General features: G+C 39.6%; 2 protein-coding genes and 1 long non-coding RNA gene across 4 annotated transcripts; 2 read left to right on the top strand and 1 right to left on the bottom strand.

Moving 5' to 3' along the window:
• Window positions 1–116: 116 nt before the first annotated feature.
• Window positions 117–8,440, bottom strand: LOC139626861 (cytochrome P450 2J4-like). The gene is made up of 9 exons (XM_071487392.1): window positions 8,173–8,440; window positions 4,654–4,813; window positions 4,249–4,398; window positions 3,974–4,134; window positions 1,882–2,058; window positions 1,648–1,786; window positions 1,212–1,399; window positions 887–1,028; window positions 117–746 (listed from the first exon to the last, which is right to left on the bottom strand). Exons 1-9 carry the CDS (start codon window positions 8,371–8,373, stop codon window positions 571–573), a joined length of 1,494 nt encoding a protein of 497 aa, XP_071343493.1. The 5' UTR covers window positions 8,374–8,440; the 3' UTR covers window positions 117–570.
• Window positions 6,102–6,569, top strand: LOC139626866 (uncharacterized). The gene is made up of 3 exons (XR_011692444.1): window positions 6,102–6,233; window positions 6,308–6,355; window positions 6,429–6,569. It is a non-coding gene; the product is annotated as an uncharacterized lncRNA (long non-coding RNA).
• Window positions 8,441–9,271: 831 nt separating the features above from the next.
• On the top strand, window positions 9,272–13,964 carry LOC139626863 (cytochrome P450 2J2-like). 2 transcript variants are annotated; one of them, XM_071487394.1, is made up of 9 exons: window positions 9,272–9,535; window positions 10,357–10,519; window positions 10,847–10,996; window positions 11,102–11,262; window positions 11,353–11,529; window positions 12,113–12,254; window positions 12,399–12,586; window positions 12,695–12,836; window positions 12,970–13,964. In XM_071487394.1, exons 1-9 carry the CDS (start codon window positions 9,353–9,355, stop codon window positions 13,143–13,145), a joined length of 1,482 nt encoding a protein of 493 aa, XP_071343495.1. In that variant the 5' UTR covers window positions 9,272–9,352; the 3' UTR covers window positions 13,146–13,964. The 2 variants fall into 2 exon arrangements, with proteins under 2 accessions (XP_071343495.1, XP_071343496.1); XM_071487395.1 differs by having other exon boundaries at window positions 10,847–11,000; window positions 11,106–11,262.
• Window positions 13,965–13,993: the final 29 nt, after the last annotated feature.

The following is a 13,993-nucleotide window of genomic DNA, read 5'->3' as shown; positions in this document are numbered from 1 at the left end:
ATGCCCTCATATAAAACATTAAACATTCAAGTCAAGAACAGCAGCTAAAAGTGTTTATATATGAAATGGTGGAAGTTGGTGCTTGATTCATGAAGACAGCAAAGATTGCAAAAGCCTTGAAGCAAAGGGTTTATTGTTCATTATTTCTTTCACAGCAACTTCAGACGAACTAATTAACAGCAGATATCACACCGTCAAGAAAATGAACAGCGCTCAGCCTGGCATCATGGTATTCTCTTTTTGAGTGTTTTTCTCACCTGCCAAACCACAGACTGAAACCATCATGTGAGCATGTTGAGGTCTGAATGAGATGCATCACGTAAAATATCAGTGTTATTTATTTACACACATCAAGTTATAGAAAGACTGACGAATACAGTGTGCAATGTAGGAAAACAGCCTGCACAGATTAAAAAAAGAAGGAATGTTTTAAGGATTTTGTTGCATATATGAAGACAGAAGATGAGTTCGATATACAAAAGGTTTATTGAAAAGGCCAAATGATTGAGAGGAAGAAAAGTACTTCCAAATTATGTTTTACTCCACTGTGGTTTAGTCTGAGACAGTGGTTTATCGTGGTTCAGCGCAAAGGCGGTAAGGTGTGGGACAGCGCATGGCTCCCAGCCTGGTCTCCAGACTGAGCTGCTCTCCAGCAGGTGCAGAGAAGGAAAACCTCTGAAGGAGGGAGGTAAAGAAGAGGAATAACTCCATCCTGGCCAGCTGCTCCCCGAGACACACACGCTTACCTGAGAAAACACCACATATCAGATGAGTCTAACTCACAAAAGCTAAAAGGGATTCCCAACTGTCTTATCAAATAATGTAAGTAATGTCATGGCAAACAGTAACACGGACAAATTGCAGAGGGTTGTAACTACTGACTGACCTGCTGAAAAGGGAAGGAAAGCCTCTCTCTTCCTAAATGTACCATCCTGGTCCAGAAAGTGTTGAGGGTTGAAGGAGTGTGGAGTTTCCCACATCGTCTCATCACATAGGACAGAGTGCAGTGTGGCCATGATGATGGTGCCCTGGAGAAATAATATGAATCAAAAGCATTGATCAATCCGACATCTTTTTTTTCAGTGTTTGCTCCTGTCAGTTTTTCCAAATTAATTAAGGGGCTGGCTTGAAAAAAAAAATACAACTTAGAAAACAAACAATAAGCCAGATGCCCACATAAAGCAGTTATTTCTAAAATGTCCATCATGTACCTTAGGAATTGTGTACTTGTCGAGCGGGGTGTCCCTGTTTGTCATGTGGACCAAATTGAGGGGGACAATGTTAGCCATTCTCTGAATCTCATGGATGACTGCATCAGTATAGGGCATGTTTTCTCTGTCCGCCACAGAGGGCTGTCTGGATGAACCAACCACAGTGTCGATCTCAGCCTGGACTCTCTCTGTGCGCAGTGAAAACAGGAAACAATGTGAAACTACACCGACAACTGAGGGGAAAATTATGTGGAACGCCTCCTTCATACTTTTTCTCTCGTTCAGCGCAGGGTTGACCTGTGAGAGACCCCTGATACTATAAAGTTATGTCAAGATGCATACAAAAGATGCAGGCATGGGATGGGACAGATATTACTTACACACACACAAACACACACACACACACACGCACACACGCACACACACACACACACACCTTGTATGTGAGGGTAGTAGATCATGTAAAGAAGTCCCCAGTGTAAAGTAGTGGTAGTAGTTTCAGTTCCAGCACCAAACAGGTCCAGGGTGCAAATACACAAATTTCTTAAATCAAAACCAGAATCTTCATCTTCCTCCTTTTATTGACAGAAAAAGACAGAAGTCAGTTGACATATTTCATTAGAAAATGCATGAAGAAAAAAATGTAATACAGTCACATAAAAACACTCACCTCTCCCATTTCTATGAGGAAGGAATCAATGTAATCTCTTGGTGAGGAGGGGTCAAGGTTTGCTCTGTGTTCGTTGACTTTGATTTCAACAAAGTCAATAATCTTCTGTACCAGCTCAAGTATCGTCTTGTGAGGTCCAGGTAGCCACTTCATGAGCCAGGGCATTGTGTTGTAAATCTACAGAGCAGGAGGACAGATACCGGCTCTTCTGAAAATCGGGCAACCGTTCACTTGAGTACAGACACAGATTTCGTCAACATCAGGCATTAGCATTCCCAGAGGAGAACCCATTCAATTTTGGGGGACGATCTGGATCATTGACTATGACTTTTGATTTTTTTTTTTTCTGAAGTTTGATGTATGTTGTTTGGCTTCTGTGGCGGTCGGTGCCCTCTGAGTACCATTCTAGTTTATCATCTGTGACCTGATGGGTTTTGATGAATCTCACCACCTGCTGGCAGTAAACAAAACTACCTATAGGCCCATGTTCAGAGGTCTGTACCACAAAGCAGTTTCAACATACCCAGGATAACTTTTCATTATCTGGCTTAACTGAGCCTAACATTGGCCGTCCTGGATAAACTGGTTATCAACTGCTTCAGTTAACTCTAGATATTCAGTACATATCCAGCTACGAGTGTGCTCATGTGAAAGAGGCAGAGTTTTTGATTATAAGAAACGTCGCCAGAACCATGAATGAAGTAATCAATGTGATATGGGATTAGACGATGACGGCAGCATCATTAAGTGTCATAAAACAAGGTGAAATGTAAACTATATGATCACATCACTAGAATAGAAAACAAACACAAGAAATTATTTCCAAGGACTAAAGTTGGGCTAAGGATAAACTGTAAATAAGTGCATGAATTATCATTAAGTTTCTTACTGAGTATTTTTTAAATCTTCTCTCTGATGTTTAACTAACTATTATGAATATGTGATGCACATAAAAGTAATGTCGGACTGTTTCCGCTGCCAAAGCAGAGAGAAGTAGTTTGTGTGTGATAAGGTGAATGTAACTGAAATATTTAATTTATAATGTGAAATATTTAACAGTGTGTGGATAATTTCTCTAATAAAAGACGTCTGATGGTTGAGTTTTTATTTCTAGTTTTGATTAGAGTCTCAGAGTCACAGATCTCCTCATGTTATTCTGAGCTGCAGTGATGGAGGACCCAAACTGACCACTGTAAGTTGACTACTTGATTAATTAAAGTGAATTATTTGAAGGAATTATTCTGTACCAAGCTTTTTGACCCTTATAAGTGGTTGATCACTGTAACCATAGTCACTATAAGTGGATTCAACACTAGTTGCTTTAAATTAGAAAATTTAAATTATGAAATATAATGCAATGTTATAGATTTAAATCAGTAGCTTCCAAACCTTTTGGGTTGTGGCCCTTCATAAAAAAGTTGGGGCTCCTTGTCATGTTTCAGATGTCTGAGTTGTTAGCGGTTCCACCAAAGACACATTTCCTCACTAAACTACATCAATTAATGTGAAAACAAATAAAATAAACTGTTAATGTTAAAATGTCATTTTTTCTCACAACTGCTGAGATTTATCTTGTGAGCCTTTGGAGGGGCTCAGTCCCTGAACCACTGGGCTACACTGGCTAACTTCAGGCAGTTCCACCTTTAGCAGCTACAACAATAAAATACTGGTTACACATTAATGCAATAACAATCTAATAAAGAAATATATGACAATATAGCAGTCACACAGGGGACATTTTACTGCATACTGACTACATTTACCTTTGATTTCTTAAGTACCTTTTGTTGATAACACTTTTGTATTTTACTTAGGAGTTTAAATGCAGGGTGATGACGCTTTGAGTCTTTTATTCTAATAATGGAAAAGTTTTACATCGGTAAGTTTACTTAAGTAAAGGATCTGAATACTTCTTCCACCACTGGTTACACATTTTTATCAGTATCTCATTAAATGACAGATTACGTTCATAACTTACAGTTATTTAATTAGTTGCACATTAAATTTGTTGTTATGGAGTCCTTTAACAATATTGTTATTAAAAAAAAACATGATTTTTAAAAAAATGACTAGGCGCTACATCTTAGCTCACCTGTACCCTCAAACTTCCCTGTAAGGACACTATATCATTGAAGTTCTTAAGAATAGTCTTGTACTGCTTGTCAGTGTACTCAAATCGATCCCCAAACACCAAGCAGCAGATGACATTGGACACAGCATTGTTTATCAGTGACAGGACATTGAAGGGCTTTCCTGGAAAATAAAGAGAAGACACAGAAACATAAATAGGTTATATGTATATATAAATATATACTACTTAAGAAACTTGCTGATGGAGCTTGCTGAAAAAGATTTAGTGTTTAGTGCCTTGATGAACTGCTAAAGCCTCCATGAGATATTGGCACTCCTGCTGGATGGATGGCTCCAGGCTCTTCTTGCCCAAACCAAAGTTTCTGAGAGTGTGAAGAGCAAATCTCCTCTGCTGCTTCCATGGATTACCATTTGACATCACAAGACCTTGTGGAAACACAAAACAGCATTACACCAAATGTAACTGGACCTGAATGTGTATGTGCTTTTGCTGATTTATACAGCATCTACTCTTAACTGTCCTAATTGAAGTATATTGTATGTCTTCCCTCTTTAACTTTCTATCCAGCTTTGTTTTTATGTTGCCTCATGAGCTGCGTGCCTATTACTGCTTTTAGTTCTACTGTCTGCCTTAATAATCACGAACTAGGAACTTTTTAAACAAAAAGCAGTGCACACTACCTTTATTCCCAACTAAATTGAACAGTGGTATTATGGGACGATCTGTGTAGTCCTCTCCTCTTTGGACCAGGGCTTCTTTCACAAGCTTGTAGCCATTAATGATCACACATCTTCCACCAAAAAGGCGAAGGCTGAAAACTTTTCCATATTTCTCTGCAAACTGAACACACCATGTTTAATTTCTGGATTTGCTGGTTGCCTTTGACAACCAGCAAAAAATGGCATTATTAATGTAAGTGCAAACTTGTCAGTGCAGTAAATGCAGCAATGCAACCTCACAAATATCAAATGTCTCATAAAAAGAAGTCAGGCAGCAAACACATAACTGGGAGGCTTAAGAGTGACTGGACATGCAGTTCCTATTAAAGCCACTAGGAGCTGATTACAGAAAACTGCAAGAACAACATTCATTATTGAAATGCTATTTCTTTTTCTTCTTTTCTTTCTAAATTATTCTGGAGAAAAACAAATAACATTTTGAGAATGTGTTTGCAGCATTTAGTCATGTGGAACAGCTTCCTCGGCCCGTGTGCACAGCGTAATTCCTTTTCAGCTGTTCATGTTGAATAATGTTTAGGGGGTATTTTCTCATTTCATTGTCCTACTTGTACCAGTGCAAATGTATGTTGACGTGTGTGAACCCGCTCTTCATGTTGCCTGAACGCTGTTAAAGAAGTGCAACTCGGTTGAGCGCACCAAAGCTTCAGCTTGTTTCATTCTCCAACCTGTACAATGAAAATTGCACAAGGAAATCGAGACCCGGAAACAGGGACAGTCCGCCTTCAAAGTAAAAGTTGCTGTCTGTAGTGGTCAATTTAAGGAGAGACGGGCCTAAGTGCAATATTCATTCAAATCAGAAATCAAAAGTTTTACAAACCAATGATTCGATGATCGACTTTTTAATTGATATAAGTCAATGTTAGATAGCCCAGGTGTTTCATGGCACTTTGTGAAAAACTTAGTGATCGGTATTAGATCATAATATGTTATACTCTGAGGCTTAATATCGCTGAAAATGACACATTTTATCTTTACTTCATGAAATTCATTATAAATACAATAGCTGTCATTCTTGTGCGTTTGCCAGCTTAGCATCCTTCCCACGGTCTTTTAGGCTAAGAACAGTTGGAAGGGTTGTGAGTTTTATGTCAACATATCAGACACCATTTCACCTGTGACTGTATTGTTTGATGTACAATGTCCCCACAGTTTATATCAAACTCAGATTCTCCTTGTCACATCACTGAACCCCTCAGTAGGCTTGGGACCTTCTCAATACTGCTGGTATCTGGGTAGTAAAATGTCATAAAATAGCAGAAAATGCTCATCCATTCAATTTACTAGGAAAATCAATAAATATTTACATTTGAGAAGCTGGTGTAGCAGGATGAGCATTGTGGCCCTGTGTCCAGCTGTAGGAGATGGTGCCTAATTGCCTGTCTCCTTCTGGCCAATGGCAGTAGGGAGAGGGGGGTATAAAAGCCGGTAGGTGTCACCGGATTTCTCTCTTGCTTGTGGAGGCCGAGGGCACATCACTTCCTGTTGCCTCATCCCTGTCCTTCTTCTGTTGGGGTTTGCAGGTAGGCTAGTTGTGGCTGCGTTACCAGTTTGCGTGTTTAGTTGACAGTAAATAAGACTATTGCTTTTGTTGTAGGGCCGGATTGGGTTCCATGGGTCTGTGAGCTGCACACGATTACTGCCGGTGGGTCCTCCGTTTCATGTACTGCGCTGTTGCTGCAGTGCGCATATGGCAATTTGTGTGTGTGTGTTTGCAGGTTGCCGCTGCAGAAACAGCAGTCTTGGGTCCTTCCCCTCTCCTGCGTGTGTGGACAGAGGCAGCTGGACGGGTAACGGCTTTACTGGGGGAACACTGTATCGGCTACTTTCACGGCCCACTTGATCACTGCTGCTTTGCCTACGGGAGGTCGTCTGCCTACAGGAAGTTGCTTTGCTCACAGCGAATAGCTGTGCTTAAAGAGAAATACACTGATTTTAGGGGATTGCCCTCTTTGGGAAATTACTGTACTTGGGGGACTGCTTTGATTCTGCCGCACAGCTTCACCTGTTGGAGCCGAGCACTGTCACTCCGTTTCGGACTGACTTGCCTCACGGAGGGTTGTCGGCACCCGCGGCATTGGTCGCTTCGGCCTGGCGGCCTCTTTAAGCCCTGTGTTTTACACTGTGTGTGTGTGTGTGTGTGTGTGTGTGTGTGTGTGGTTAATTGGGGAGGGGAAATTTATATTTTGTGGTGTGCGTTCACTGGCCTTGTGAGTGTCCGCATGCAATTAAAAGTTGAGTTGTTTTTGTTTTGTGGGAATTTAAGTTGATTGTTATTTGCAATTAATCATTTTGGTTAAGTGTGTGTGCGTGTGGTTACTTCTGAGTATGTTGTAGATAATGGTTATTTGTCAAAGTATGATTTAGTTTTTGTATTGATTTATTTACCTAGTTTAGCTAATTCTTGTTTTTGTATAGTTAGGTTTTGATTTTGGTTTTTATATATCGTGTTTTTTTTTTTTTTTTTTTAACTCTTGTGTTTGTCCTTTCAGGGAGTTGAGACTACAGTGGGGGACGTGGTGTCCTCGGTGGCGGTGTCTCCTTTGTGTGTTGTGTGTATGTTTTCACCCCAGGTTGATTTTCACCAGTGTGTGCGTGTGTCACGAGTGTTTGGGGTGACCTTCCCGGGACCCTCTTTATTTTTTGGACCCATCTCCCTACTGGTAGGCCTCCACCCTGATTGGTTCCCCTAATTTCCCTGGTAACATCAGGTGGATGTTATGGATTTCTTTTTATTCAATGTTTAATAAAGTGATTTTTGTAATTTGACCTCGTCTCTGCCCCGTTGTATGACGGATCTGCGTGCCTTTAGGATTATGATAGTTCCCTGGGTGAAATTCCCAGGGTGGCGTTGTCTGGCAACACTAAGCTAAGGTTAAAGTGAATTAATTGGCTAACGTCTAACCCCGGTCGCCACACTGGAATCGAAACATTTTTGGCCTAAAAATCACGTAAATGATGAACATATTACTGAAATGGTTGCCAGTGAATTGTTGGTCAACTTTTAGTAACACTTGGTTCAATGACTTGAAATCTTGATCTTACATAACGCCTTTGACTCAAAATCCAATACAGTGAGGGAGCCCAGTCGGTTACATAACAAAAGGCATATTTAATTCTGTTTAAACTGGGCCAGACAGTGTGGTTGAGTTTTTACTTTCTAAGACAAAGTCCATTTCCTTGGGCTCCAGCTTGAGTTAATGATTTCTTACATATCCCTGGGGAAAATGCCTGTATAGCTCTGAAATGATGATCTCACTTTCTGAATTTTTCAATGAAATACAGATTTATGTATTGATTTATTTTTCAAATAATAAATTATATCTAAAATTTTACGATTTATGAAAAAAATTGTAAAAAAAATTAAATACTGACTTGATCATAGGGGTGTTTTGTTGATGTTTTAATTTTTTTTTCCCCTGAACAGACTGCACATTAGCCACACAGTATATGGTTTCATACCTCTGTGAACTGCAGGTGAAGTCTGGTGGGATCAATGCGATGCAGATCGCCAATGAAAGGCAGAGCCGTCGGTCCGGGGGGAAAGTTTGGGGGCGCCCTGTTCCTCAAAACATCAGCCAACAACAGAAAAACACACAGAAATATCAAAATGCTCGAGCCGTCTATCCACTCCAAGCCGAGCACACCGTATATTGACTCCATTTACAGTTAGGTGTGTAAAGAAACAACAGTGTGATCTCACAGGGCTGACAGTTTTGAACACCGTGCTTTTTTTTTTTTTTTTTTTTTTTTTTTTTTTTTTTTTTCGCGTATCTGATTTTCAAAATAAAAGCGCAACTGCACCATGTGTGGTCACGGAAGAATTACTCAGTTATTTACTTTATGTACACATACCACAGTGTCGAAATTTTTGCAAACAAACAAGTTAACCTCCTGCATTAAAAAAAAAAAGAGGCTATAGATGCATTAGCGAATATGTAAGCATTACTTTAATGTAAAATTGGTAAAAGTGGGTCCAACTCCAACTACTTCATAAACTGCTGGGTATTCTAAATGGTCTTCATCTGTTCAGAAGGCTGTTTCATGGTTAGACTTGAATTTTGGTATAAAGCTATACTTAGGTTTAGGTTATGGTGAAGGTAAGGTTTGGGCTAGACATACAGTTGTTTTACTAAAGGTAAGAGGCAGTGAGTAAGAAATTGCAATGTCACTGGGGGCCCTGTGGTGGGGGTGATATGCCACTTATTGAATTAATTTATTGCTGCACCCTTTGGTACTGGGTCAAATGTATCTGGCAGCTAAACTCATGTATTTCAACATTGTGAAACAGCCGTGTATAGTAAACACACATCTACATACACATGCATAAAAATCCATCTATTGTACAAAAACTATAGAGTATTTGAACACGCTTTTGCACTGATTCACTAATGAATTATGGTTGAAATATTTTTTATTAAAATTATTTGGAAGACTGCCTTGTGTTCCTGACATGCGGTGCATGTATCACAGTCAGAAGCCAGCTGGAGGAGTTCAAGCTCCAGCCTTGTTTTTCCACTTCAGAGGTCCCAAGAGGCCACCAGCGTTACATAACATAACATTCAATTGCTGGGGGCCCTTTTCCAGTCTCTTCCACTCCTCTCCCACATTTGGTGTTTGCAACATCAGAAATATCTTCATCATGATTTTTCAAGCAATTTTTGATTGTATGGACTTCACTGGATGGCTTTTGCTCGGTTTTGTATTGTTACTTTTGACTGATGTTGTAAGAAACTGGAGGCCTCACAACTTCCCACCTGGACCCTGGGCTGTGCCGTTTCTAGGAAATGTTTTCACTGGTGTTGACTTCAAAACGATGGAGAAGGTGAGGTGAACAGTAACTCTTTATATAGAGTGTTTGTTTGGGTTTTTTCAAACAGAGTACGTTTTTAATATCCATGGGACAGAGGGCTTAAAGAGAATAGCACTGTTAACATGAGGAGCCCAAGGACTAATAATACATACACAACAACATATTAAGATAGCATTTAAAAGGTTTTTCTCAACATGTGCCAGTTTCATATCTGTACGTGTTCAGATATTTCACCCAAAACAAAGTTTATTTTCTGCTGCTTGACAGGCTACAGAGAGGAAACAAAATAATGTGGCACCTCATGGAAATGCTCATGGAAATCATTACAAAGACCAGTACAAAGGTTCAGGTTTATCTCATACAAAAAATGTGATGACTGATTGAACATCAGATGCAGTAGAACCATTTTCAGCTAAGGGTTATGAGTTAAATAGAGTATGTGCGTTTTCAAAGCAACATGAGACATTTAACAGAGTTCAAAACATCGCAAATAATCACAGACAAACTACAGGTCGATATGTTTATTTAATATGTCAAAAACCCTATTAATTAATAGTATTATGAACCCAAACAATTGAGTAAGTCCAACCTTTTGTAGCGGTGGTTGTGATGCAGAGTTACTTCAAAGTTTGTCTTTTTTCATATTTATGTATTTAAGTATTTAAATATTTAAGTATTTATGTCATTGGCCACGCTTTTAGCATTTCAGCTGACAAAACAGCCTCCATTTCTATTCTATACTGTATAATTTATATGTTGAAAAAATGTCTTTGTATGATAATGTCTTTGCCAAACATTTCCTCTCTTGAACACTATTTTGTTTTTAACTACAGCTTGCTCAGAAGTACGGCCCTGTGTTTAGCTTGAGGAGAGGCAGTGAGAGGATGGTGTTTATTTCAGGATACAAGATGGTCAAAGAGGCTCTTGTCAACCAGCTGGACAGCTTCGTTGACCGACCTGTCATTCCTCTCTTTCATGTTGTCTTCAAGGGCCTTGGTGAGTGGGTGATTACTTGCACTGCATGAATAAATGGTACAGCAAATGGCTTCTTTTTACATAACTAAAACATTTTATGCTGTGTCGCAGTGTTTGACTAAAAATCATGGTTTAGACAGCCAAGTCATGTGACAGATTGCAATATGAAGGCTGAACATGTGTATTGTTGTTATGTTGGTGTCTACAACTCGTCCCTATCCAAAAGGATGCACCAAACGCAGCACACCAGAGATTACGAAGTCATCACAACTGTTTCTGCTCATCATCCATTGGTCTTTGTGCAGAGCCTGTTTGCTTTGTTAATAATTTGACATAACATTTTCACAGGCATAGCTTTGAGCAATGGTTACTTGTGGAAGAAACAGAGGAAGTTTGCCAACACTCACCTGCGTTACTTTGGAGAGGGCCAGAAGTCACTGGAAAAATATATTGAAGTGGAAAGCAACTTTCTTTGTGAAGCATTCCAAGAGGAACAAGGCAAGTAGATGGCTTATGTGACTTTCCTAAATTGTTTGCTGTGCTTTAAATTGATTTTTCTAATATGATTTATCATTACTTGAATTGAATTCACTATATTCCCAGGAAGACCATTCAACCCCCACTACACCATAACTAATGCCGTGAGTAACATCATCTCCTCTGTGCTCTTTGGACATCGCTTTGAATACAGTGATCACAGCTTTCGCAAGTTTCTGGAGTTGGACAATGAGGCCATTGTGCTCGCTGGCTCTCCCCAAACCCAGGTAATCCCTTTTTAAAGTATTATTTTGTGATCACAAAACAAACTTTACTGCTGGTCTATAATGGATCTGAGACTTTGTCCCATCAAACAGCTGTATGATGCCTTCCCTGGGTTGCTGAAGTACTTGCCAGGACCTCACCAGACTGTCCACGCCAACTACAAAGAGATCATGATGTTCTTGAGAAGGGAAATAGAGAAGCACCAGGAGGAGTGGAACTCCAATGACCCTCGTGATTATATCGATGTATACCTGGCAGAGATGGAGAAGGTAAGATAGTTTTACATTTTCAGTAAAGCGCATTGGAATACTGTTAAACTGCCCCTTAATGGGCATTTAAACAAAAAAACAAAGCCCATTCATCAGTCCAAAGTACTTGACTAAAAAACATGAAATGGTACATCATATCATGCACAAAACAACCACATAGTATAAATATGTTTCTTTAACTGTTAAAGGTCCTGCACACCCACACAGCTCTGCTCAGATTGATATTCATCCCACCCTTCCTTACAAAAGATATCTATAGTTGTGTCACCCCTACTTCAAGACACTGAGAATTACAGAACTCTCTTTAACCTAACAAAATGTCTCCATACATATCAGCTGCTACAGTCATGATGAGCCAGTAGTTTCAATGAGCCATGCTGAGAGAGAACTGGAATGTGAACACGCTCTTAATATTTAACAGGAAAGTAAGTTAAATGTTTGAAAGAAAGGCAATGACCAGTAAAAGATTACTGTAAAATGTCATGTATCATCCATCTATGAATAATAATAGCCTCTAAGAGCACAGCCCTGACTGACATGCATAATATAAAGTTGTTGTTTTTTTCTGATGACACACTGCCAGAAAAAAGAGGATCCTCAGGCTGGCTTCAACATTGAAACCCTACTGGTTTGCACCCTTGACCTGATTGAGGCTGGGACAGAAACATCTGCCACCACTTTACGCTGGGCGCTCCTGTACATGATACACTACCCAGAGATACAGAGTTAGTCAATTCATCCTCATTAATCATGTTAAGGACCACAGTATTCTCATGAAGATTGTAGAGGTTGTTTTTTTTTCTGCCATTTCAAGCATATAATGGCCAATGAGGTGTCTGTTGTGGCACTGACTCTGTTTCCTCACTCAGAGAAAGTCCAGGAAGAGATAGACAGAGTGATTGGACAGTCTCGCCAACCCACCATGGCCGACAGACCCAACCTGCCCTACACTGATGCTGTCATCCATGAGGTCCAGAGGATGGGAAATATTGTTCCGCTGGGATTCCCCAAAATGGCCAGTAAAGACGCTACACTAGGAGGATACTTCATACCCAAGGTAAGGGACTATTTACCAGACTCACTAAGGGATGACTATCAAGTTGTAAAGTCTGTGGATTATCAATACACAGCTGATATCAAAAACATCTTGTGACTCCTTTTTCAGGGCACAGCTATTACAACAATACTAGCATCTGTGCTGTTTGATAAGAATGAATGGGCGACTCCAGATACCTTCAATCCTGATCATTTCTTGGATTCAGAAGGCCAGTTCCGAAGAAGAGACGCCTTCTTGCCTTTTTCAGCAGGTTTGTTCTATACGCTTTGATTACAGTAATGCTTTCGGGCTCATAAGCATTACTGCAACATAATTCATGATAGGTACATATCATATGTGAAGAAACTGTTGATCTAAAGCTTTTGAGGACTGTTTCCCCCCAGGTAAACGTGTGTGTTTAGGGGAGCACCTGGCCCGAATGGAGCTGTTCCTTTTCTTTACATCTCTCCTCCAACGCTTCACCTTCTCTCCTGTTCACGGGGAAATGCCTAGCTTGGAAGGTGTGCTGGGCTTCACCCATTCCCCAGAGGAGTTCAGGATTCTAGCCAGATCTCGCTGATGTTCTCATCACTTATTCTCATCCCAAAAACAAAAAAACAAAAAAAGCATCGACTATTGAGATCACCACATTCTTTTTAAGACCGCAAAATCAAAATGGAACTTGGAAACTGTAAAACATTTTACCCCTAAATGTATATAAAAAAGTCTGTCAAGATTCCCTGTTGTTTAGGCCAGTATTACAAGCATGAACTCAAAGGCACATGGTCTTGTTTGTTTCAAGACCAAAACAGCAAATCTAATTACCTTTAATGTGGTCCTTACTGGTAATTTAAGCTCTTTTATCTGTGGCCCACCCACAGCAATGTTTTCAGTTATTTTGCCTGTGTAAACCTCTTCTTCAGACTGTGCTGATCAAAACTGATTATCATTTCACTCAAACTTCCCTTTTAGTTTTTCTGCACCCAGAAGTACATCTGGTTTAAACTTTGAACATGTCATTCGACTTTTTTACGTAGAGTTTGGCGACTCCTATTAAAAACCAAACTGAAGAAAACCTGTGTGAGAGTCGGTAAAATCACAAATATCAGCTTGCTACAAATGTTGCAATTGATTTACTAAAACCAAACAAAAAAAATCTAGTGTTCTTCCATATTTGTGTCCTGTTCCATCTATCACTAGTGTGACAAGCTTTGATCTACAGGTTTATAAACTTTTGTTCCATGTTCCAAGTGTTAACTCAATGTAAAGAGCTAATACTGACTTGATCATTTATTATAGAGTTTGTGATTTATTATCCATAAAATATTCATTACATCAGGATGTAATTTGTCATGCATGATTTCTGTTTAATAAAAGTTTTACCTTTATATGGATCAAACTACACTGTTTTAGATTCATATGACACAA

The sequence above is a fragment of the Trachinotus anak genome, unplaced genomic scaffold (assembly GCF_046630095.1).
Source record: "Trachinotus anak isolate AG129_WGS33_773 ecotype Australia unplaced genomic scaffold, CSIRO_AGI_Tana_v1 ptg000010l, whole genome shotgun sequence".
Lineage (NCBI taxonomy): Eukaryota > Metazoa > Chordata > Actinopteri > Carangiformes > Carangidae > Trachinotus > Trachinotus anak.
Note: the sequence above shows the minus strand (reverse complement) of the source record. Positions and strands in the feature narration are given on the sequence as shown.

Excerpts from the sequence above, each read along its gene's own strand:
- LOC139626861 (XM_071487392.1), bottom strand. The coding sequence starts at position 8,373 with ATGGAGTCAATATACGGTGTGCTCGGCTTGGAGTGGATAGACGGCTCG. Across the intron at positions 1,787-1,881 it reads TCCTCATAGAAATGGGAGAG|GAGGAAGATGAAGATTCTGG; the intron begins GTGAGTGTTTTT and ends TGTCAATAAAAG. Across the intron at positions 747-886 it reads TTTCCTTCCCTTTTCAGCAG|GTAAGCGTGTGTGTCTCGGG; the intron begins GTCAGTCAGTAG and ends GTGTTTTCTCAG.
- LOC139626863 (XM_071487394.1), top strand. The coding sequence starts at position 9,353 with ATGATTTTTCAAGCAATTTTTGATTGTATGGACTTCACTGGATGGCTT. Across the intron at positions 10,997-11,101 it reads AGCATTCCAAGAGGAACAAG|GAAGACCATTCAACCCCCAC; the intron begins GCAAGTAGATGG and ends CTATATTCCCAG. Across the intron at positions 11,263-11,352 it reads CTGGCTCTCCCCAAACCCAG|CTGTATGATGCCTTCCCTGG; the intron begins GTAATCCCTTTT and ends CCCATCAAACAG.